Consider the following 25,772-nt stretch of genomic DNA (forward strand, 5'->3'; position numbering starts at 1 on the left):
CAAGATGAATTTCTATATACACCCCAAAAGATTTGGACAAAACGAGTTATAGACTCAGTTATACGGAGCTTCGATCGATAGTAAGAGTTGGGGGACTATCAGAAGTACTCAGCTTTTGCCTAGATCCGATCAACATAAACTCCGTCCTCGAGTTGTTAAGAGTGAGTTTATTTGCAATTATAACCCAGACAGAGTTTGAAAATATCTTTTTAATAAGCACATTATACGATTTCTCCCTTCCCTCCTAAGGTTTAGTTTCGACTGAGAAATATTATATTGAACACCGAAGAAAATGTCTCATTAGACTCTAAAACATCCTAATACTATGTTGCACGTCTTCTTTTCAACTTCTCTTTTCGGTGTTTGGTATGTCGTTTTTCGCAACTTGTTATTTACTGTTTTATTGTTATTTGGAAATCCGAATAATCTGATGACCAACATCTCAGACATTTGACTCAGAAAAAGTGGATTGTGGTCATTTCACTCGAAAGCCAGTTCGCCCGTTACCAATTAGCCTAGTCTCCTCCGCACCCTTCTTTGGGGGAGCGTTGCATGACATCCCCCCCCCCCGAAAACAAACGGCTGCGGAGGAGACTACAGTTGGCCCGGACAATAAGCTCCGTGGTCAATGGATTAAAGAACGAGAAATTAACATGTCTTGTGTAATTTTGTTTCGTTATACCCACAATGTTGTCTTTTTCGCTGTTACCTTAAGGAGGAATTTTAAGCCCATCTTTCTTTGAACTGTCAGTCCTGGCGAACGGACCTTTAATGCGGGCGACCTGACATCGGGCGAAACGACTAGTTACCGAAAAAGTTGGTGGGTGTAGATCACTTAAATCGGGTTGTTCTTTATACGCAAATGTTATAGATAGTAAGGCGATCTTTCAGTATTGAAAAGGCTTCATTCTGTCACTTCACACTCCTCCCTGTAGCCTGCGAACAGGCTACCCCCTTGGTCGGCTTTCCAGTTACTTGACGAGTACTAGAAAGGGTACGACGCAGGTGAGATATACGAGAAAACAATAAAGTAGCTAGGAAAAGCAAACCAGACATCATTTACATCCGCTTCTGCTACCTGGAGGTCAGAACAATGTAACTTTGGTTATGTGAACACACCGTTGACTGAGTCCACTACATGACAGCAAAGACTGCTTGAGTGCGTGCTTGTTGGTTTGCCGTATCAAGTTCTCCGAGGTATCCAGCCCAGGGAAGTTCATTCTGCGTTTACAGGTTATAAAATATTTTAAAACTTGACTAATCGTGGACTTTTCGTTACCAAGACCAGAGAATCGGCCGAGGTAGTCGAACATAATTATCCCCAACAAGTACATTCGTTGGAATGCCATTTTCAAGTGTTTCTTCAGGTTGTGCTGAGCTGAGAAATGGAGAAATGGAAATTCCGGTAACTGTTAATTAACAAATGATCAGATCATATATGGATAAACATTTCTATTGCCCAAGGTGTGTGTACTTTTTTAGAATATAAGATATTTTTTTGTTAACATCTTAAAACATCTCGTACAACGTCGAGGCCTGCCGCTTCAACAGCAGTGACAAGGATATATACCAGATATTTAATTACATGTAGGCAAATGTTTCAAGAAGGTCGTCTCTGCTCCACTTTAACGTGAAACACCGTGAATTAGGAGCCTTCAAGATTCTAGAGGATTTGAACTATTTTACCTAAAGTATGTTGAACATTTTTTTGCTGTCCGTAAATTAATTTTACATGCTGTATCCACATTCTCTAAAAGAATTGGGGGCAAGATGCCTGGATGCCCATTTGCTAAAAGCCCGGGTTTCACTTAATGTTTACTCTAATCTTAAAAAAGATGCAAGGGTACCAATGCATGCAATATTCTGGTCCCCAGAGCCGCCTGTCCTTCTTAGCTGACGAGGTCTTGGCAAAGAAGAGAAAGATATTGGTATCAGTTTCTCGAGAAACATGTTTGATTGGCTAGATTCCTGGACTAAATTCAACACTGCTTTCTTTCCTGTAGGCTCTATCTGCCGCTCTCTCCAGTCCAGCTTACTTTCCAGCGCTCCTTTCCCGAGCAGTGCTTATAATCAAGCCTAGCCACCCTGAAAATATCCACTGGTTGATCTCTACCTAAAACCGTTTGATCACAGCACCAACAGACCTTCAAGAAGTTTTAAAACTGGCTTAGGGGAAGAATTATCATTGAAGTCCGCCAAAATGAAACATTATGAATGTCAGTTCTGACCAGAATTTTAATTCTGTTTGTATTAGCTCTGCAAGTGGTTTGTTAGAGATCAACCACATTAGGTTAAGTCTACATATGACCCAAGTGGCCAAAAATACAGGAAGTGACTAGGAGTATTTCTACTCCCCCTGGATGGGATGCTAATCCATCGCAGGGTTACCCCCAGCATTTAGTTCACTGCTAGCCATTCATACACCTGGGTGGAGAGAGGCACTGTGAGAGTCAAGTGTCTTGCCCAAGAACACAACACAATGTCCCCAGCCAGGGCTCGAACCTGGACTGCTTGATCTGGAAACAAGCATACTAACCATGGGCTACAGTGCCTCCCCAATCAACCACATTCACTCACACTCACTCATCCTCATTGGGCACATGAGGACTCTTGAGGCTGGGATCAACCACATTACCAGTAAATATTTCCAGGAACGAAAACAGCATTGAATAAGTGAAAATCTTATTCCACGAATCTACCAAACCAAATCATGTGTCTCCAGAGCCACTTTTTCATTGTTTCAAGACCACATTGGCTAAAAGAGGCAGGCAGCTCTGGTGAGAAGAATTTTCGTGCATTTGTGCAAAATTTTGTACCTAGTCTTGTCATTTTCTTTAGGTGATAGTGGTCCTTCTATTGCTTTGGCATCTTCATCTAATATGTCCACAGGATGGATACCATTGCATTGGAATCCAGAGTCTCCACTGAAAATGAAATCAATGTAAAATCAGGTTTGGGTGGTCTCAGTTTGAAGTTTTCTCAGTTTAAGCATAGCCAGAGTTGTTGTTTGGTGCTGTTTCTTTGGCTACCACGACTAGCAAGAAAAAGGGTGTTTGTGAGTATTGATACAACTGGTAAGCTTTTTGAAATAAACATTACCTCCAACACCAACAAAATGATAAGATAACTTAATTTCTCCCCAACAATCAAAGACGTTTATTATTAACCCTCTGAAATGACCAAGCAGAAGACTCAAATGAACGTTTTCACCGGGTACAGATGTACTGTAACTTATAGTTTTCACTCTATTTTCAACTGGAAGCTTGCTGACAGCTTGTTACCTTGATTATTACCTTCAATATAAAAACCCACCGGTAGCTTTGCATTTTTTTTTAATGAACTTAAGCTAAAAAAGCATTACAATGTTATCTCAGTTGTTTTTGTTATTCTGTTCTCAAAAAACAACTTTCATGCACTGTTTTAGCCTAAATTCATCAACACTAGATTGCAAATCATTAATAATTGTCAACTGCCTCAAACATTGAGTGAAATAACTGCTGGGAATGTAGAGAAAAGTACTGTTGTATTCTCCAAATTAAACATTCTCATGGAATGTTGATTAAAGTAAACTGTTAAATGTGCATTTTCCTTCCAAATTTTCAGCTGTATTTAGCACATGTCTTGAGGATCAAAGGATATCAGTACATCACCTTTAAAATCATGAATATCCTCTTTTCAGAATACGACAGACTGCACATTATTTTTAACCAATATCGTATTCCCATTCCATTTTGGAGAGCTAACCATAAACTGGCTAACCTGATTATTATTCAGGCTAACCTGAGTGATACTGAAATTCAGGCTAACCGGAGTGCACCTGTGTAATCCGCAGTCTGCAAATGTCATGCACTTGGCCATCCTCTAGATTATTGCCTAAATTATGTTTCAAAACATAATAATGTGAAGGTTTTGGTTGTCACTATTTTTGTTGTAGGTTTTTTTTTTCTGTCAGACGTTATTTGATTATTGAAGAATTGGAGGGTATGTGCAGTAAATTAAGCAAGCAATGTAATTCTTATAGACCGATGGCTAGAAAACATAAAGGCAAAATAACAACACATGTATAATATAACATTATTTACCTGCAGCTTTCCTCACTGTCTGTCAATGGAGATGTACTATTTTCATCTAATTCCATAAATTCAACATCATTTTCTGGTGACTTGGAACCTGAGTAATCACTGCAACAGGATGGAAATAACATGAAATAACAGCAAAGTGTTAGATGTAAACTCAAAGACAATAACAACACTAAACATGTGACAGTGAAGAAACAAAGGAGATCAATCTGTGAGCCTAAACTGAAAAAAAAAACAGAAATAAAAAAAATATCATAATCATTCCACAGGCATACCAATGCCAGTTTGTGTAGCCACAGGTCATGAAAACATTTGAATTTCTAATCATTAATTGGTATGGTTGGGTATAAGTAATAAACTGAAGTAAGGTAGACAAATTGGGCACTGTTTAATAGTCAAAAATTATACAAACCAGTCAGAAAACCAAGCCTGACTATCAAGATGGCTCTAGAAGAGAAAAATGATGAAAATATGTCAGCAAATCTCATAAACAGTTATTCCCTCTGGAGCCAAAAACTTACACAATTGGTTATGCTGTCCAGTCTAATTGGAAAATATACAGCTTTGGTCACTATTTGCACACAAATGATGTAAACTTGTTTTGTGTATGTGCACAAGTCTGAGCTAGTAAGAAATATAAGCATTTAACTTTTAAAGCCTTCATGAAAAGGCTATCTTCTTCTGAAGATTGCTATTACAAATTAGCTACACACAGTTACATGTAGTAGTTCAAGCTGGTCAGTACAGAATTTATAATCCAATTCAAATATTTTCTCTTGTGTGCCATTGGTTTAAACACGTCATGTGATTGTCTATGAATATTCCCCACTAAAACTAGGAATTACCTGAGAGATATTCCCCAATTTTCAAAAATGAGCATGTTGCAACAAATATTTGAAGGATAATATTAAACACAATAGCCTCCAATTTTGGTGTAAAAATATGCTCAGATATTTATCCTTGGACATTATCATTCTGTTTCTTAAAGCTCACAGTTTGGCTTCTCGTGACAGGTATTGCCTGCGGACAAATGGGCCCATTTTCACACCAAATGAAGGCTAGTGTTTATAAATATGAGTAAGAAGATGCACAAAGAGTAAACTGTGCAAATCTGACGCATACAACAAACTTGAATGCATCAAACACAGAACATGTCCTTTGTCACCACCATTGATGACTGGAGTTGAGAATTCCAAATCATCATAAAAAGTCAAGTGATGGTATTTTCTTCCCCTACTCCCTCTCTCTCTCTTTTGAGTATTCCATCTTTCCTTGTACAGGAAAGTCGTTTGTGACTTATGTATTACAACCAGGTGAGCTTAAAATCTGTCTAAATTGCAGGTCATGCACGGTTTGTTCATGTGTCAAATTCCTGACCTATCTGACTTAACAAATCAAACTTTACCAGATGTTAGATCTCCCCTCAAAAGCAAGAGGATCTGTACATCTGCTGGTTAGGGCAAAGAAAAGACACATGATCACACAGGGCTGTCATTTAGGGCCCTAACCTGAACACCTTGCCTGTTGTGGATATTGTTCAAACACAAAGTAACAAGTTTGTTACCAGTGCGAAGATCAAGGAAACAGGTGACTTAAAACTTATGGCAAGACCTATCACATTTGTCACTGTGGATGTCATTGTAAAATGCTTTAACCATGGCAGTTAATTGAGTATTAACAAGCATTTCTACACCTTAGCTAATGAATAAGACAATTTAACCTGATCATCCAAATTTAGATTTTAGTATGTTATGCCAATGAATTTTACTTATGTTACATTTGATACTTAAACTAATATCTGTACATGCAAATGTGAAAAGTGAGTTTTAACTTGTACTGGAATCTCCATTCTTACATCTTTTCTTTACCTAGCTGTAATCTGTATTCTTCATAGAATTGTATCATATACTTACATCCATTTGTTCTTGGCTGTTGGAAGATTTACTTTGTTTCCAAGGCCTTTCAGGAACTATAATCTCACTTGATAGTGGTCTCTTTGCCGTCTTTGAGTCTGACATGATCAGTTCCTGAGGCCCAATTAGAAAGTTCAAGTTCTTAACTGGCTACACAATCCTAAATATGGTTATTGTCTGCTGTCATAAGTCATTCTTATATCTGTGTTGTTGCTTCTTGACCATTTGTCTCTGTTTTTATTACATTGTTTGAAAGGTATTATTATTTTATGGCTAGCTCCATGAGTGGGCAAGATGAATCGAATCCTGCACTGTGATTGGCTACCCGAGCAGGCAAGATGGTACTATCTTGCCCACTCGGGACTTCCTGCTGTGTCCCACAGGAAAAGTTTCCCCGAAAGCCATATAGTAAATCCATTATTGACCAAGCTTGTTTGGTCAAGATGGCTGGATTGTTCTTTTTTTACAAGTTTATGGACCTTGACTCCATCTCCGTCTATAAACACGTAAAAATGAACTTGGCCAATAACCAGCCATCTTGACCAAACAAGCTTGGTCAAAAGCCCATATATCTGGACCACTTAGTAGAACAAAGACCAATAAATATGGATTATTGACCAAGTGTGAGGTCAAGATGGCTGGATATTGGCCAAGTTCTTTTTTTGCGTGTCAAGGTCCATAAACTCGCAAAAAAAGAACGAGGCCAATATCCAACCATCTTGACCGAACAAGCTTGGTCAATAAAGGATTTATTATATGGCTTTTGGGGAAATTTCTCTTGCAGGACATGGCGGGCAGTCCCAAGCAGGCAAGATAGCTCCATCTTGCCCGCTTGGGTAGCCAATCACAGCGTAGGATTTGATTCATCTTGCCCGCTCACGGAGCTAGCCATATAATAAAAAACGTTACAGTGATTGAGAACATTGGATGGCTGTGTTTTTCGAAAATTTGAAGCATCCAGAAAAAACATTATCTATTAAGTGGAGTAAACACTCTACAGATCCCATCCTTCATGGTGAATCATCATAATCTGCGAACCTCTGACGCATTTGGTTATTATTTACTGACTTTCCACTGCGCTAGTTTACGTGGAAGACCGCTTCACGCAGCATAAATCACGTGACGTGATCGAACGGGCGTGAGTAGATAAAGCCTTTAGCTTTTTATAAGTAATGATACTAAGGTGTTCTTCCCGGGTCTTGTTAGGCATCTCGGGACGTATAAGACCTCTCTTCTCCTCCGAAACGAAATATAATACTCGTTAAGAACTTATTATTAAGTACAAAATCAATTAAACTTAGTGGAGCTTAAAACCGTTGCGATCCCGGAATTCGAGCCGGTATGAAACCGCGAGAAAACATGACAAGGAATGCAAAATCAAAGTCAGCTTAGAAAAGCAAATCTGGAAAACCTACCTTCAACTGGCAGAAATTTCACAAAAGAGGTGATAATCAATCAAACACTTTCTCTTCGACAATGAAAACAATCGCATCAAACATGGCGTAACGTTTGACAGTTATGCCTTCTTTCCGTCGAAAGTCCCGCTACGACTTCCTATTGGTCAGAACAACTCTGGTCACCAAGCTTCCCAAAGGGATACAAGTTGTGTCGGCGGACGGCGTGGGCAAGTGAAGCACTTAATGTTAAAATCGCGCGCTCTTGCGATTTTTGACCAACTGATATCGATAGATGTCGAGTGTTCGACCTTCGTCGTGGCAAAATCGCGAGTTGAGTGTGTGTTTGGTCATGCATCGGTGAACAGATCGGTTAATTCTTAACAAAACGTTAATTGATCACATGCTCGGCATGCTAAACCTGTCTTTAAACATTTCGATCCTCCTGATTCATTCTTTTAAAAACATGGTTTTCTCTGAGCTTCTGGGGCCTTTCACTTTAACGACACTGAAAGTCGAAAAATTTTAGAACAAACTTTGCTTTGAAATAGGCATCTGGTTCACTGGTTCACAACGGGATGAACTAACGCTTGCTTCCCTTTTAATTGCACGGACACTATCAAGGGACCTTTGCTTTCTTGTAGTCAGAATGATGCTAAAAATAAATAACTAATAGACCAATTTCGAAATATCAAAATTCAGTCTAAAACAATAGACCTCAGTATGAGGCTCTGGGGAATATATACAGAGTTTGTGGGGTTTATTCCCCAGAGCCTCGTGCTGAGGTCTAATTGTGTTGGGCTGAATTTTAATACAGTCAAACCTGTATTAGGCGGACACCCTCGGGACCCTTGCTAGTTTGCGCTTAATACAGGGTATCTGCTGAAAACAGGTTCCCTTACAATTCGTCTTGTAAGGGTCGTGTCAATATTGGTCAGCAATAAAAGACCTTGAAAGGGACAAATAGCATTCTCGTGAACGATCGATAACTCTGAAATACCGTATTTCCATAAACAATGACAAGTATGTAAAGTGAAGCCATTTAAGTATACAGTAACAGTATTTATATTGATCGAATCATTCACAAAATCAAACAAGAACAAAAGTTCTATAAAAACAAAACCGAATAACAAAATATTGCATTTCTGTGACAGCTCAGTTTGTTGGCAAACTTAAATGACCGATTTACCACTGACGTGGACAAAAAAAAGCATGCAAGGTTCCACTGCAGACCGTACATAATTAAAAGTAAATTCTTGAAGAACTGAAATTTGTTGATAAGATGTCACCAAAACAAAAGGGTAGAATTTGAAAAAGACGGTCTGACCTTTTCAATTTGAGATCAAACCTTGGTGCGAGTAACTCATGTCACTCATGGCAACACCCTTCATAAACAAGCATAGAAAATTTTAAACGGCAACCTGAACATTTCTTTCTTTGAATTTTCAAAGTTTTAAGTATGATCACTGACTTTCTTGGTAACAGCATCTATGTGATCATGCCAAGTAATGTTTAATGTTTTCATTGATTTTCACTCAAAAGTGACTTGTTTTTTGTGCTTCCAACTGATAAATTTAAGTTTCAGAGTTGTGAGATTGCTATTGAACCATTTCCAAATAATCTTCAAGTCGACGTTTGAAACTGAACGATGTCATCTGCGCACAAGGAAACACACCTTTTTCTATTTTAATTTTATTTCTATTCACTCACACTGCTTACAATGCTACTACGGTTATTTACACTACTTACAATATTAAAACAGTTACTTAAAACAACAACTGATACTGTAACACAGCTACTTACATTGCTTACGCCACGATTACTTACTCCACTTTCAATCTGATACTAATCCTTACACTGCTTACATAATTATAGCTTTACTTTTCTGTTACATTTCAGTTCCAAGAGGATAGGATATTTGAAGGTCTTTAGAATGAAAAGTTTTTTTTACTAAATTTTAAACTTTTTTATATCAAAAGTTTTCCACTTTCGTGTTTTTGGAATAGGTTACTTTCAGAATTAGCAGCCTTTGAGGATCGTTACTTTCGGGGCCTCGCTACTTTCGGGAGGTCGTTACTTTCGGAGAACAAAAAACGTTATAAAAAGTTGGTACAACTGAGCTTTCTAAACGACTTCAGTACAACATTGCAACTCATAACAAAAACCTTTTTCTCAAAACGAGGTAGAATTCGTCATTGTTCCAGTTTCATGTTACTCACTTGGGGTGGCCTCTGCATGTCTATAACGAAACAAGGAATCTCTATTCCTCCTCCTTAAGCTCCTTGCACCCACACATCCTCAGGCGCACTCCTACTTTGACCAGACTACCGCGTGGGAGAATCAGCCGATTTTTCATTTTTTGTTTTTGTTTTTGAAGCTGAAACATTTCCGTTATTTCCTGCGTTCCGGTTGAAAATGACATGAAGAGATACAACTTTACGTGTCAGCATTTTGGTTCTTTTTCCTGAATTTCGTCCCGGTCGACGCGGTTCAAATTTTGCGCAACGGACCCCTAAGATGGACCGCTCGTGAATTAATTTCGGCGAATGCCAATTGCTTTTTCAACTCATTGCACAAGATAAACAGTTTTTTTATGTAGAAATCTTTTTAACTTCATGTTTGGAGGACAGTATAAATGCGAAGTTCACAAAAGCGACGTAAGCAACGTAGATAAATGCTTTAATACTCGCCCGCGCGTAAACCGAGAACGGATAGCGGAGACGCATCAACTTATCAGCAGATTAAAAAGAGCCATTGTATTAAATACTTCATTCAACTAGCTTATTCGGTCCGTATTGGAGAATATTGGTACTGTTCTTTTTTTTTTTTTTTGCAGGTTTATAGACCTCGCCCTGCAACTGAAAGAACTCGACCAATGTTTCTTTAATACGGACCTCACGTTAGTTCAACAACATATATGTGAACAGATAATAAAATTCGTCCCGTTAACCGTGTCAGCCCTGCTACTCATGTGAAGAGGCCCTAAGAGACATAACAAGATAATTACAGGCAATGGAGTGTTTGATGTCTCCATCTCACTTATTATGAAACAGAAGGAGACACCTTGCTAGAATGAAGACTGTTCTTAGTGAAAATAAGTTTGAAACCCTTTCAATACTAAGGCAGGCGGAACCTAACCAGCATTTAATTATGATCAATCAGTCAAAATTTCTTGATACAGCTTCTATCAACACTACAGAAGTGCCTGATACGAGACTTGAGAACTCTTGAATCAAAAACACTATGGGAGAGGTAAGCTATCTTTCTAGTGGGTACTCCCACTCGCCGACAGGGCTCGGGTGATGAAGTTCATATTGGTACAATTGAGTAAGGGTGCTTTTCATCATGACTTGAAGATAAAGTTGACCTGTTCATTGATAACATAAGGAACTGAGATAAAGTATAGAATATTGCTGCAGAGCCGAGCTCCGTCACGGTAGGATTTAAGGTAGTAATACCAACAGGCAACTGCTTCAATTAACCCGGGAAGGAAACTGCACTGACTCAAATTCAGTACAATCAGTTTTTCTAAACCAAAGCAGAAACTGAGAAAACTAGACACCCCTACGTTACGTTTAAGGAAGTTGCTCAGGTTGTGTTGGTATCGTGCAGATAAAAAGTCAGATTAAGATCCTGAGGATAACGGGTTACAGATAACATCTGAAGATACGTGCAGATAACCCGAATCTCACGATTGTTCGTTATGCAAAAGCAAGAACAACATGACCAATCTTGAATGAGTATTGAAAATGAATACCTGCCCCCAGGCTTTTCTGTTTGTAATAATCTTCATTCTTTTCGTAAAACTTAACGTTATCCAAAAGAGTCTCTTATTGGTTCCGAGCTAGAAGCTGTGATCTGAAAGGGAGTGGTGCAGGCGTTAAAGACAAAGAGATTCAGAGATCAGTGCTAACAGCTCTCATCCATTTTTGCTACCTTAATTTAACGTCAATTGTGTGAATATAGTGAGCACACTGTAGTCGTGCACTGCAAGAAAACCTCCTTGACAGCAAAGGCTGTCTGATCAGTGACTGTCAAATAAAGGCGACAAAAAGATAACGTCAAAATGTTCCGGTGTGAGTGCGCATGAGTTCGGTTTTGATGTGTTCACCGCACTGATGTGTCAAAGACAGTCAGCCAGCCTTTAATACAGCCAATAAAAAAAACAACGGGCTTTCCTTCAGTGTCATGGAACACTGACAAAAGCTTTTTAAAATATCCGTTTATATAATAGACAGCTGTGTCCACCTGCCTTGATTGCGGATCCAATGCTTTGCTTTGTGTTCGTCTGCAAACGTGTTAATACTTCAACTTTCTACTAAGAGTAACGCACTATGTTAGATCGATGATATTCGGAAATGCTAAGAAACGTCTATCAATCTAGCAAGTGAGGTTATGTTTATGAATACAAGAATTAAACACGAAAATAAATGAAACTAGAATCAATGTAAATCTAGTACCAAGGCGGCTTTATTGCTTGGGAACAGCCTTGGCTAACATAACGTGATAGGGAACAATCATTACTGAGAAAGACTTACTCTCTGTAAAGATGTTTTTGACTACCTAGCGTTCATAAACTCTCAAAGGTATCACCACAACACAAGTAGAATTTTATTTGAAGCTTTCAGTTCAAACGGTCACTAAAGAAACGGTGTAAACATGAATTAAAAGCACGTTAAATTGCGGAACGATTTTTACTTTCTTCATTTGATTGTATTTCTTCAAATCAGTTCCTTAGTGAATTTTATGTTCCGTTCCCTTCGTCCTTTCATTTACTACGGCCGACAAGCTTCAACATAAATCAAAGATTTTAGAGATAGCTAAGTGTTAATTTTAGATCTTTTCCTGACTGAGGGCTGTTTTCATGGCAAAAGCCTGTTTCAAACTAGACATATTTGGATCTGTCTACTAACTCTCTAGGGGTGTGATTTAAAGATACTCCAATCCTTTTGTGCGCAACTTCGGAAGGCTTGTCATCTCAAAAAAAAAAATCACAGATATTTCTTCACTTTCTGTAAACAAACTCGTGAAAGACACAACACTCTTTTGAAACTCTTTCAGGAAATTACGTAGGTAAGAAAACAAATATTGAGTTGTGATGGGTATTATCTAATACAGACCTTTCGACAACTCCGTCAAAGAAAAATCGAACTCGTTCACCTAAAACATCTGTTGCATTCTAGAATGATCTCAAAATGTCAAATGAAAGTTCCATGTGGTGTAATTTAGAAAACGCAGCTTATTACATTGACTGAAATTGTCAAATCCCTTATAAGCTCTTAGCCAATATATAGTAAAGTACTTAAACTTCATGCCCAAATATCTTATTATTTTTCCATGGAGAAATCAAAAAATGAAACATCTAAACGCCATGACAGTATCTAAAATATGCCTTGTCATCAAATGAACACAATCGGTTTAATCTGCAGAAGAGCTCTGACAAGGTAAGGATTTAAATTTTAATTAAAACTCATTTTTCCAAGATAGATCAATGTAGATTGATAGACGTCCTTTCAGAGTGTCTACAGTTTTACATAAGGTTATTACAGGGATTATGGCTCTCTAATCCTGATTAAAAGCCGAGGTATATGACTCTAAAAAGTCGTTAATTATTAAAGACTTCCTCAGACTCTTACGTGGGGTCAAAATTGCGCAAAATCGAAAGACTGTTGAAAAAGTTGTCTCTCAATTTCGGCTTAATTAATTCTTTAACCGAACAACGGTTTTCTTTCATTCTTGGTAACAGCTGATTCAATTACGTGTACGTTTATCCTTGAAAGTTTGTCGCGAGCATTGTTAATGGAAAAATAAAAAGGAAAATTCTAAACTTAGAAATTTGGGTTGCAAGCTTGTAACAGGAGAAGTAAACAAGTTAAAAAAAATTTGGCTGTCAATCCCTCGCCAATGTCAATTTACAAGGACAACCTTGATATAATTCCGGTATTTACTGCCCACAAACGTTGATTAACAGCAACAAGATATCTTAAAATCCTCTTTTCTAAAAGCAATTAAGCCTACATTAAAACTACCAACGTCAAGGTTTCATTTGCATCGCTGTTTAGAAGAAGTGTTTCACTTTTTATTCCGGTGTTTCCTCCGCCTACAGAGAGATAAACAACTCTTAAAATGCCAAGTTAAATTATTAAAACGCGCTGCAATCTTGATGTTTGTATGTTTATTTTGCGTTTTAATGCTTGTTTGCTCTCCTATTTTATCAGTCTCCAATCGACATGGCTATCGTAATATTTTAGTGTGTAGCTTTGCCTCCGGCCTCTTAGTTCAGATATAATTAATCACAGCACGTTTCCATTGTTGCAAATACAAATAAAATATTTACCATGTCAAAAATGGGTTTTAATGCAGACAAAAACGCTCCCCGTTGCGGTCCTTTTTGAAACCACGATACAGATATCAAGACGAACATGAAAATTCCACTTAGTAAGGGGTGCATACGGGACATACCTAGCCAAGCGCAAGGAGAGCATGCGGTGACAGCGGAAGTCGGCGATATAAAATTCAATTAACAGGCATTCGACACGTAAACAAACCTCACGCTGAATGCAAACAACTTTTGTGGGTTTCAGCAACACCTGCTCATGGATATGGGACTTCAATTCATACGATAAACATTTTATCGATAACCTCGCGGACTACAAGCTTTATTCGAAGCGTTTTCTTCTCATTGACGTTACTGTTCACACAAACACCCTTGAGACAGCTGAATAACAGGGCAGTTTTAGAACGACAGATAAATATGTCTCCATGGTCTCATGTGTTTTTTACATTAGATACATTCAAGTGTGTTTGTTCGCAATAGGAGTCATTTTGCAGGTTATGAAGGCTAGACCTTTTTTTAACGGCATCGCAGGAACTTGCGTAATTTCCAAACTATCATTCTTATAAATTCATTTCGACGAAGATAGAAACTCGAGATCTTGAGACAAAAAATGGCCAAATATAGTATTTTAATTAGTTCTTAGTGTCGAGAGCGAGCACAAAATTATGATAAGGAGGTGGAATGACTTTAATTCGGGCTGTCTTTTAAAGCTGGAAGCAAGAGAATATTTTGAACGCATTTCCGTGCATATTCCAAGATTATTGTTGTGAAAAAGAATTTTGATGACTTCTTTTGTTTTGTGTACCTGTCAGACCCTAAAACGATTTTCAATTACCGCGAAAAAGAACACTAAGTTATTTACATTTATCTTCTCGTGTTAGTTGGACGTGAATTCGCATATGAGCAGAGAGGTTATCAATCTTTATTGATAGATAAAGCCGACCAGCCCTATTCATGCGCTATAAATACAAATATAAAGACACTGTGGTATGATAGCACTCATGCAAGCTTTTGTTTTCGAAAGAAGAGTTCCGATTGGCAGACTCGAAACAGTGGAGACGTTAAAAGGGGGATTCCAAGCGATCGATACTGCCTCATTACTCTTGGCTCGTTTAACAGAGTCACAAAGCCTGCGTGGAAAATTTAACGCAAAACATCTGGCTAGGAGGTCACAAGTGACTGGTCGAGAAAAAGTGAAAAAGTCCTTCCTATTTTCATGTACCACAAGGTGTGTGACATGACGAAAGTACGTATTTAATACCGTGGCAGAGAACGAACAAGTTACTGAATTGCTTCAGGGGAACCCCACCACGACACGTCTTTCACAAGCTAATTGAAATTTTCGATCGCATTGGAGCACACTGTGGCCGTCGCAGACCAGCGAATTGATTATCCAAGAAAAAATGGCTAATCAAACAGCAACGTCGACAAAACCGCTCGGCAGCGAAGCCATCCCTTTGGGTATCCTAGGCGTTTTAATTACGCTGGAAAATCTCCTCGTTTGTTTTCTGGTGTACCGCTTCCGCAAACTACGCACTTTTACCAATGGATTTGTGGTGTCTCTAGCTCTATCAGACGTCCTTTTCGGTGCCGTGTTGATACCCGTGAACATCACTGATCAAAATAACCCGGTCAACGGATATTTGATTTCCTTTATTCTCTTCGCGAACGTTACCAATTTGTTTGCGGTGACACTGGACCGCTACCTAGCCGTTATGAACTCTTTGCGATATTCCTACACCATGACGAAAAACTTCGCCAAAATTATATTAACGGCTTGGATTTTGCCTGTTCCATTGACACTGTTGCCATTGGCATGGAACGTTGGCTCAACTGCAGAAACGATTTACCTGCTTTTCATTGTAATCGGTGTCATGGTGCCTTATATTTTCATCCTGTTTGCTTACATTAAGATTTTTCGCGAGGTAGCGCGCCAGGTAAAGAACCTTGCCAAACTCGCGACGTACGAAAACCAGCTCCAGGCTACCAGAGAAGGTAAGCGGGTAACCAGCGAAGCGCGCGTGGCTAGAGTTTTCGCTATTATTGCGGGAATCTTCGTTATAAGCTGGATGCCTGTTTTCTACATGACAGCGGCTGACGCGCTGGACAGATCAGAATTTATTCCCCCAGTACTCCCCATCGTTTCGTGGTACACCATGACGGCGGGATCACTAGCCAACGCGGCTGTTTACGCGTTTTTCAAGGGCGACTTCAGAAACGCGTTCTTGCGTCTTTTCCACTGCCGCACGTTTAACTTCCGTCGACATTCTTCTGACGAGGTAATATCAGGGACATCGTTGAACTGAACGCAAACTTTGGATATTTTGTGCTTTATGTTTGCACGTCTGTCGGTTGTGTATTGTTCAGGCTATTTAATAACTTGCTTAAAACGAATAAGATGTCCGCAGTTTTATTCGACATGTCACGAACACCTGACCGGTTGTGACGCGATAACCGTTCAAAGACATAAATCTTTAGGAAAAGTCTTTTTCATTGTCCAAACAAAATTCAGTCAAAAAAAAAATCGTAACATTTTTTAGGACGCGTCTGGTTCTAATCATATAGAAAGGTAAAGAAAAAAGAATCGTGTTTTCCTGAAGGGAGTCTACAGTCGCGCGATTATAAAAGTCGACAAGAATATAAATTTGAAATTCAATTATTTTCTTTTCAGGAGACAATTACAGGCAAAACCTAGAAACTTAAGACTGGAAATTTCTATTTATCAAGCAATACATCTGTTAAATCAATACGGAATAGAAGATCGCTTTTATTTTTTTTAACGAGTGTTTGAAAGCGATGTTAAATACTATGTAGACATTAAATTGTCGTTTTGGTAAAGTCTTGCTGGAATATTAAAATCTGTAATGTAAACTGTAGCTAAGCTACAAAAAAAGCCGCCTTCTTAAAAGCTTGCTTTTTTAATACAAAAACCAATACAGCAAGTTCATGAAATAAACTAAGACGCAGAAAAGGTGATATTGTGTATTCTGGCATATAAACAAAAGCGCTTTATTTACTCTCGCTTATAGCCTTACGAGACTATTGAGCCAATCGTAACAATAGCTATCTGGGCTGTATTTCTGATAATTACAGAATTATCGACGAATTCTTGGCTCTCAATGAAAACATGGCCTCAATGGCTTAATAACCTGTACACATTCAAATGTTAACGCGATTAATAAAGGGGATTTTTTTGTGTGAAAGATCAGTCGTGGTATTAACTGATGATCAATTGCGCGGATGTGTTTTTTGTGTTTTTTCTCAGTATAGCTCCTTGTTGTGTTTCCAATGTTTGGACTCTTAAGTGAGCGTGAGAAGGCCATGTGAATGTGCATAAGTTAAATTTAAACTAGACTCTCGATCACGTAGTCGAGTATCTTCTGATTACTAACCCAAACCCAAATGTTCAAAAGCTATTTATGAAAATTCACTTTCGTCAACAATCGAAAACAAGAAAGTCAAGAGGCGGTAACGAATATATTTTTATACGAAAAAACTCCCGACGGAGGAATTAACAATACCACTAAATGCAAGAATGTTTTCCTCTTCCCATGATATGAATATATAATTCTATTTCCAACCTCTTAGGAACGCATTAAATTCTACTGAGTCTCAGAGCTTGGATCACATTTCTAGATAGATTTAAGAAAATAACAATCTACAATTCAAATTATTTTCAATGCGTTGACGCTATAAGATGAACTAGAACCTTGAGTTAGGAAGACTTGAGAAAAAAAAATTAACATTTTTACCTACTATAAAAAGCCTCGCAACCATCCTGGTGCCCAATTTTCTTTACTGTACAAATACGAGAGTATAAATTATTTTCAGTGTCACAAATTGTTAAAAAAAACCCTTTATTTTGCATTTTACGAATGGAAATCGTTCCTTAGACTGTTTGAAAGATTTGTGGAACAGCAGGACTAGGAAATTAAAACGAAACATATGACAATACACCGGAATTGGAACACCATCCTTTGTCTTTCATTTTTAATTTTACCAAATTGAGAAGATGTCAGAATTCTATCTTATCCGACGCTACAAGATTAAAGGGAAAAACCGCAACACAACGCTCAAAAAATCTTGCCTATATCGAAATTCGACCTCTTGAAAGAGTTCCGCTTGCCATGATTCTAACAAAATGGCAAAGGTTTCTTTGGCTTAAAAGCTAAAACAGCAATTCGGGAAAAATGAGAGTATGCATTAGCATACAGATGCTAATGGAATAGGCCCATTTGTCCCTGAGCTTACTGAAAGGAAGGCGTTGTGGAGCAATCATTGAAATCAATATACATGGTCGAGTTTGATATGTTTGGGTGATATTCTAAGCTTTTTGATGTGGCTCAAATGAAAATCAAGTCGCTATCAGAAAGAAATTAGTAAAAGAAAAAAAAAAAACCACGAAATTATGAAAGGTTTCATTTCGAGGCCACCATTTCAATATATACGCGAAACAAGAAGCTCAGATGAACTCGGTTCCCAGTCAGCCATGTAAAAGGATCAAGGACAAATTATTTTCATTTGCGGAAAATATTGGGATTTTATTCTCTTTTTGGAAAGCTATTTCGGAGAACTGAGGATATCTATAAATCCTAATAACACAGAGAGGGACTAAAAAAAAAACATATATACATGCTATTAGTCAGTGACCCAAAAATGAATTGAAATGTAAAATAAATAATCAATAAAAATTAGTCCATTCATTCATTCACTGCCTGAGGTTTTTGTGTTTATCGACTGCTGCGAAGAAAAGCCAAAAGCTCGTTGATAACTATTGTGGTTAATTATACGTGTTTTTTTCGTTTTGTCATTACCGGTATATACACGAAAACAAATTACATTCGTCGATTGAAAAGATAAACAAGAAAAACAAAACTGGCAGACAAGTGTAGCAGCCATTTTTTGAGCAAGAAGTAAACAATTAAGATCGAAAGATTCACAGAAAACGACCCAATTAAGTTTTCATTGTAATAATTTGCAAATTTCCTCAATTGTTTAGAGCTTGCAAACGACATTTTCTGTTTTTTAAGTTACAGCATTAAATTCAACATTTATTTTCTGAGTCAATCATTTCCGAACGCTTAGCACTCTTAAAAATAATCCTGTGTCCTTGATCGTCACCTCCGCATTGTAATTTCCGGTGCCATGGAGAAATCAAGAAGCGGAAAAGATTAGGTCGAGTGGGAAGAGGGGAACTGAAATGAGTTCTCCTATCTTTGTCTTAATATGGAGTGTGATACTGAAAAAGTATCCTAAATTTATGCCATTTAAATATCAGTGACTTTTCGAGGGAAAACCCTTACACAATTTTTTAACACGCTGATCAGTGTCTCATGTACTCACATTATCACTTCAGATTCAGTATTATAAATTCTAGCGCCATTCTAAGCTGGTACGAAAGATATGGATGCCTCATGTGTCAATGAGAATCAGGAAAAAAGAAGTTAACGGGCAAAGTTGCTCCGATACGAAACCATGCATGTAAAATGTGTTGCTAAATCAAGGAATAGTTGACTTTCATCTTCAGATATTTTGAAATAAAATAAACAATTATTAAACTAATATTTAGTGTGTCTCACATCAGTCTATCCTTCTTCAAACTGTTAGTTGTGTTCAAGACTGTGAGCCTACTGTAAAGGTTAGCGCAAAGAGTATGAAAAAAATTCCTATAAAATTGAGTTTTGAAATAAACAAACGTCAAAGAAAGGACTCAAAAATTCGAGAATACGGCAAGGAATTAGTTTTGGTCTGAGACTAAGGATATTGCCAACACTCGGATATTAGATTTTAATGATTAACGAAAGCTGACTGAAAAGATTCCACACTGAAAAATCCCGTCATATTAAAACTTACACATAACTCGACATTGACAATTGAAATGTTATTGGCAGATTACCTAAAATAGGCTGATAAAAATATAAGATTTCCAAAATTATACAAATAATGGAGAGATCAGAGAGTGTGCCGCCATCACAACTAAATATCTTTAATACGAAAAAAAAAAATGGAGATCTGAAAGATCTTTCACAAAATCCACCAAACCAGCTGAAATATGTCGATTTATCAGATGGCGTGTTCTTTATGACCTGTGATTGGCTTTTGATGATTTCCAACCTGCAAGTTTGATATGCCCCCAAGATATTTTCATTACAGCACGATTCCACTTCAATTTGGAAAACATTACAGATGGGACGTGTCATTTAGCACACTTATTTAATTTTCCGATCTTCAAAACGTTTGAACTTGATGGCCTAGCATAATTACAGTAAATATACACACATTTACGAATTAATGTAAAAAAAAATATATCCAGGCGTTGGGAGTGTGCAGTAAAAAAAAAAAAGAAAAGAAAACGGCAAACCCTCTTTCAAAAGGGAATTATTTGTCATCAATTATTTAGTACCGGCTATGATGGTCTTTATTAACACCTTTTTAATTTGATCACATATCTGGCGTCAAGAAGTCACGAGCTCTATAATTCACAATTCATTGTCACACATGTACAGCTTCTGTTTGCTTCCTCGCTCGATGTTATCTTCGTTGTTGATTGATTCAAGTCAAAACACTAATTTCTGTGGGAAGTATATAATTTTACGGATTGATTTAATGTGAATTGTTGTACGACAAGGTTTATCGTCATTTCTGACGTTCAGAGAGTCTGTTTGCGCCGGAAAGGAGCCACGATTTCAAATCTTTTTTAAATTGTAAATATGTGAATAACATTGGCCTTAACAATTTTCGCTATCATGCTTACACCATCATCAACAATCAGACTATTGTTGTCCAAAAAACGCACAACAATTTCTGACCACGCACACAGTGAATATCCCTGGGCAAATTTGTACAAGCTGAAGGATTTTTATCCAAAAATCTGCAACTTCTCTGCAATCTCTAAACCGAAGTAACTCAGAATGCTAGTAGATACGATTGCGCGAATACTCGGTCTGAGAATAAGTGTAGTTATCTTGGCTTATCTGGAGGTAAAAGGTTGGTTCTGCCAATAAATCGTTAGCTAATGTTTTGTTCACGAGCAGGAAGCAACCTATTCGTTTAATTAAAGTGTTGGCAAATTGCGATCCCAATCGCTATTACTGAATCGTCCTTATTTCTTTGCGCATTGACATCCCCAGTGGTTTCTGAGTGAATGATTCAAGTGCCCAACTGAATTTTTCTTAGTGGTATTACTATGAAGTCCTGACAGATACCTGCAATCACTGACAATGCTAAATAAGGAATGAATGTTGCAAGCGTTTAGGCGTTTCCTTCTGTTATCAGATGGAGAATTTATTGAGGCATTTAACATTGTGCTTGGATGTGTTTGGAAATGCCTCTATTGTACTCTATTTAAAAGCCTTTTAAAATAGAACAATAAAAGTCGTTGATCTTGCCGACTAAATCTCACTAAGAAAATACGATAGGTAATAATCAGTGGTTATCAAGATTTATGAAAATATTCTGGTAAATGATTCTCATTTAGAAAGGATCGGTTTTTAGATACCGTAACCACTACATGGAAGATAACCGACTGCTAATTACCGAGTGTACTCAGTCACCTTTGTGCGCGTTTGATGTTTGCCGAACTTTATGACATTTAACGGATTCTGTAGCCAATTTCGTCAGTTTTCATGCGATAGTGAATAGAAATGTTGTGTCAGTGATCTCTCAGTTCTCGGATTTGCTGCACAAAGATCGTAACTGTAAAATTGAAACTATTCATTCCAGTGAGAGCTAAACAGGTGGATAAACGTGTTAAATTTTAAATAAACACAATAAGCTTTTAGCAAAAGAATATTCAACCATGTTTACACCGTTCCAACTTAGAATGCGCTCTTTACGTTATTGTTCAATTTTTATCAATTTTAAATTCCCTAGTAATTTTCCAACGCATTTCAAAATAACGTCTATTTGACTTTTGCCAATAGCCACCATGCCGGTCGGCACACATAACACAGCTTAAGCAAGAAATCTGTGAAAGTAGACATAACATATGAATAATACAGAAGATTCACGAAACATCAAATTTTAACATAACTGGGATAAGAGAATTCAGTTCATGCAAGCTTTAATCCCGGAGGGCTCCCATATGAAAAGGAAGGATGCTCGTCGAAAAATTTGAATTAAACCCCTAACGGCCACCAATCCGGGCGTGGCTCGAACTTTATTTGAGCCCGAAAAGATACTTCTTACAACAGAATAGGCTCGATTACCAGCCGCTGTTCAGGAAGCGAGCAAGCGCTCGTAGACGGGCTCGAGAGACCCTCGGAAATCGAACCTACAAACGGAAATAAGAGCGTTTTTTTGTATTATTATTATTATTTCTTCGAGTGCGCTCTTAAAAGATACTTTGACAGCTAAAAATAGTATCATTTCATACTGAATATCCTAAGTGAGACCAAAATCCTTGTTTCCTTCCTCTAAACGAAAGACGACGAGCATCCCCGACCTTTTCGTATGCGATTTCCCCCCCCCCCCACCCCCCGAGGTTTTAGTTAAATATACAGTCCTATATCAGTTGATGACAGCCTTGTATTTCTATTCTATTTAAGTTCTGCGCCTCATTTTGTCTCTAAATAGTGAGGATTTTAAAGCTTCAATTTCAAGCATGTCATACTGCTCTTTTATTTCAGTTTGAAAAATGAAATGTCTCGTTATATATGACTGTTATGGACTCATTGACTCCGACTCCAATTTCAATAATTACTTCAGCGCCTGCCAACATGCAATGCTCCAAACAAAGGAAAACTTCGCTCATGACTACATCATCTTTTCCCGACAGAAGAGAATCTTTCTAAGACTTAACCTAGAGTACAGAGGTATCAAGTAATTTAAATTGCTTGTCTCATATGAAAACAACGCAGTGCTCTGACGTCTAACCTCCCACTGCACACGCGGAAAATGGATTTCGAAAAATACATTTTCTCATTTCTACTTGTCGCCAGCAGTTTCTAAACGGACTTAGGAGCGAGTTCAACGTAACACAAGTTGGAACCTATGGCTGAAGTATAGGAATCAAATTCGGCAACACGTTTAATTTTGAAGAAAACAAATTGTAGATTAAAGTTATTCTCATTTAAGAGCAATCTGAGTTTACTCATTGGAGATTATTTTAATCTGTTACCTTTATCTTTTGCACTGTTAGAGTGTTGCAAAACATGTAAGCCGTAAGCCGTAAGCCGGTGAGGCTGATACGGAATATGGATGTCACTGAAATTCTACCCACTGTAACGAGCACTAACTACTTGTAAGAGTGTCTGAATTTGTCCTCGGGTAAAATGATTCGTTTAATCCGAGTTTCAACTGAACATAAACTTCACTGTGGAACCAGAAAGAGAAGGATTCGGTTCTTAATTGCCGCAGGGGGATATGGGACATATTTCCTCTCTCCATGCCCCCGAGTGATTTTTAGTACAGCTGAAGAGAAGCACCGTGAGGGTAAGGCCAGTCTTGCCGAAGATAGATGACAATGGCCACAACATTAAGGGCTCGAGCTCGACGGGATAGCCCCCTGCGCACCTTAGTGGTATGAAAAGCGAACGACGCGTGCAACGAGCACGAATTTATTACAATATTTTTACTGTGGGAATGCGGGTCAAACAACCTAGTAGCGGTAGCCCTGTTCTTTCGTACTGTCCGCATGGAACGTAAAAGACAGTCTGGTTTTGGGAAAGATAAACGTTGGATAATAAATTTTCAGGATAGTTTAGTGTAGCATCTTAGCACAATTTTATTCTGATCAATACAGCAAGACTCCCACAGCAACACCACTCACTTAAACATCTAATAAGATAACGGCTGGCGGTTTATGTATAATTTTTAGGGAGTAAAGGGGAAAATGGGCAGTCAATTCAAGTAATTTGACCTTCAGTCACCATGTCATAAGAAACATATACAAAAACTACACCTTGAAAGGCAAATATGAATTTTCACTGGAAACGCAACGAGAGAACGAAACTCTGCAAAAATTGAACGACGTTTAAAGCGTTCAGTGTCATCAAAACGAGGAAAAGAAAGCGAAACAGTTAATGACCATCAGGAAAGTAATACTTTGTGCTGCCCTGATGTGCACTGTGCTAGAATTTTCTTCTCCCACCTCAAGTCCTGGATCGTACAGAATCCTGTTCATGGCCCTTGGAAATCGGAAAATGAACTTTTGCTTGTGTTGTTGTTCCATGAACTTGGGGTAGTCGCCATTCCCAGGCATCTCCTGTATCACGTTGTCAACCATAACCTAAGTCAAGGAGGTCATGCATGTTCAGTAAAACATAAAGTTTAGTTACTGATTAATCCTTTCAATAGCAAATTAACGGTTCAACAACTCTGACAAACTCTTTTTTAGTTAAAAGAGTAAGACAAAAAATTCCTTTTAGTAACACAAAAATATGGCCTATAGAAGACCATTGGTTCAAGCTGGGTCAATCGATCAGATGTCAAAGTGTGAAACAATGGAACAAGAATTAAACGGTTGTCCAATCGTAAGCTTTAATATGGCTTGCGGTAAAAAACCATCGCGCAACACGAAGAAAACTCAATTTCGACAACAACCATTGGGCGCTCGTGAACGTGCTCTTGTTCCAATTACGTAACAAAACCTGGTGGAAGAGGATCACATAGATACGAGAATTTTGTTCTTCCGACCCATTATAATTACCCCCCGGGGATTATGGACAAAGCTGAAGTGATCGTTAACAATAGTTTTTCCCAACGAACATTTAAAAAGCAGAGAGAAATCCATTTTTACTGTTCTAACATAGCGTGAATTCATCGTCCTATCGAAAACATGCTTTACTAAAAGACACCTATTTTACGACCAGAGGTTACGACATACATACATTCGTGACCTTATTTTGTCTCGAATTTAAAGTGTAGCTAAGAAGCTAATATCTTCGAGAAAAATAAAAGGTGTAAATATAAAAACAACAAGTACTACTACTAGCCATTATATTTGACTACCTTATTAAAAAAAGTTAACTAATTTAGTGATCGGCAATTATGCCTGAAAGGAAACTGTTTTCACGAGGCGTTTAAACTAGATAAAGTGGCTCCATTCTAATGTTCTCAGGTAGAGAGTTCCAAGATTTGAAAGCAAAATACGTAAAAGAGTGAAGACCAAAAGAAGTGGATGTAGACTTGCACATTGAAAATCTATCTGTTCCTCTAACAGAGTAGACCGTAGAACACGGAGTTAATAAATCCTTAAGATACTTAGGGTAGAAAATGTAATGTAAACATTTATAAATAGTAATAAACATATTCTGTTAATTCCGACAAAAGGGATTTTTCTGGATATACTTGCTGAATGAGTAGTACCTGCGAGCTGAGTACCATTTCTGATCCTCCACCGATATCAAACTCTTTGGGACATTTGCTGTATTGTTTTGGTTTGAAGCATCTGGGACCGCGGTTCTTCCCCATCTTCACCCTTCCTTTTTCTACTTCTTCTTTAGTGAAAGGCTTGGGTTTTCCCTTGCTTTCGATGACTAAACTGACATCTATAAACTCTCCTTCATCGCCACTGTTACAGTCCTCGAGCGAATTGTTGGTGCAAAACTTCCAATTTTCTATCTACCAAAACGAAAGAAAAAAAACAAAACAAAACAAAAAACATATGTTGACATGTCTTACACAAGTCAGAGCAAATTGTATTTGACCTTCAACTGATTACTATACGCGAAAACAAAAAGCAGAAAAACAGACCAAGGGATAGAGAAGATGAAATTGCTTTAACAAACGTAGACGAGCGCGCGCGTGGGTTGGTTTGTCTGAGCGACGCTGCCACCCCAGAATGGTAGTTGATTTGTTTGCTCTGGCATTGCTTTAATTAATTTGCGCGTGGCAAGAATGCAGAGGAGCTCTTCACTTGCCACGCAGACGAATTCTCACTTTTCATCAGCTTTTGATTGGTCATTTTAAAAATGGATTCTTCAATCACGTCGAAACTAAACGGGAAGGGGTGGGGGGGGGGGGGGAGGCGAGTTGAAGTCCTTATATGGACTACATAGGTATGTGCAGCCCCAAAGGGTATGGTTTTTCAGTCATTTTGGTCATAAAT

General features: G+C 38.0%; 3 protein-coding genes across 3 annotated transcripts in view; 1 reads left to right on the forward strand and 2 right to left on the reverse strand.

Annotated features, from left to right (window-relative positions):
- Nucleotides 1–801: 801 nt before the first annotated feature.
- Nucleotides 802–8,440, reverse strand: LOC145494423 (uncharacterized). Its single transcript, XM_081473897.1, has 6 exons — nt 7,408–8,440; nt 5,993–6,106; nt 4,492–4,526; nt 4,083–4,181; nt 2,817–2,924; nt 802–1,378 (listed from the first exon to the last, which is right to left on the reverse strand). Exons 2-6 carry the CDS (start codon nt 6,095–6,097, stop codon nt 1,276–1,278), a joined length of 450 nt encoding a protein of 149 aa, XP_081330023.1. The 5' UTR covers nt 6,098–6,106; nt 7,408–8,440; the 3' UTR covers nt 802–1,275.
- A 6,211-nt stretch (nt 8,441–14,651) lies between these two features.
- Nucleotides 14,652–16,445, forward strand: LOC145483536 (octopamine receptor beta-2R-like). The gene has a single exon (XM_081462069.1). The coding sequence runs from the start codon at nt 15,127–15,129 to the stop codon at nt 16,027–16,029; it is 903 nt and encodes a 300-aa protein (XP_081318195.1). The 5' UTR covers nt 14,652–15,126; the 3' UTR covers nt 16,030–16,445.
- A 6,473-nt stretch (nt 16,446–22,918) lies between these two features.
- The window catches only part of LOC145494459 (skeletal aspartic acid-rich protein 1-like), an 8,446-nt gene continuing 5,592 nt past the window's right edge, over nt 22,919–25,772 (reverse strand). Inside the window, exons 3-4 of the mRNA XM_081473933.1 lie at nt 25,031–25,285; nt 22,919–23,951 (exon numbers count right to left, since the gene is read on the reverse strand). Of these exons, the coding sequence (XP_081330059.1) occupies nt 23,715–23,951; nt 25,031–25,285 (492 nt within the window). The 3' untranslated portion in view covers nt 22,919–23,714. The remainder of the gene's footprint in view (nt 23,952–25,030; nt 25,286–25,772) is intronic.

This window comes from Orbicella franksi, chromosome 1 (assembly GCF_964199315.1).
Source record: "Orbicella franksi chromosome 1, jaOrbFran1.1, whole genome shotgun sequence".
Lineage (NCBI taxonomy): Eukaryota > Metazoa > Cnidaria > Anthozoa > Scleractinia > Merulinidae > Orbicella > Orbicella franksi.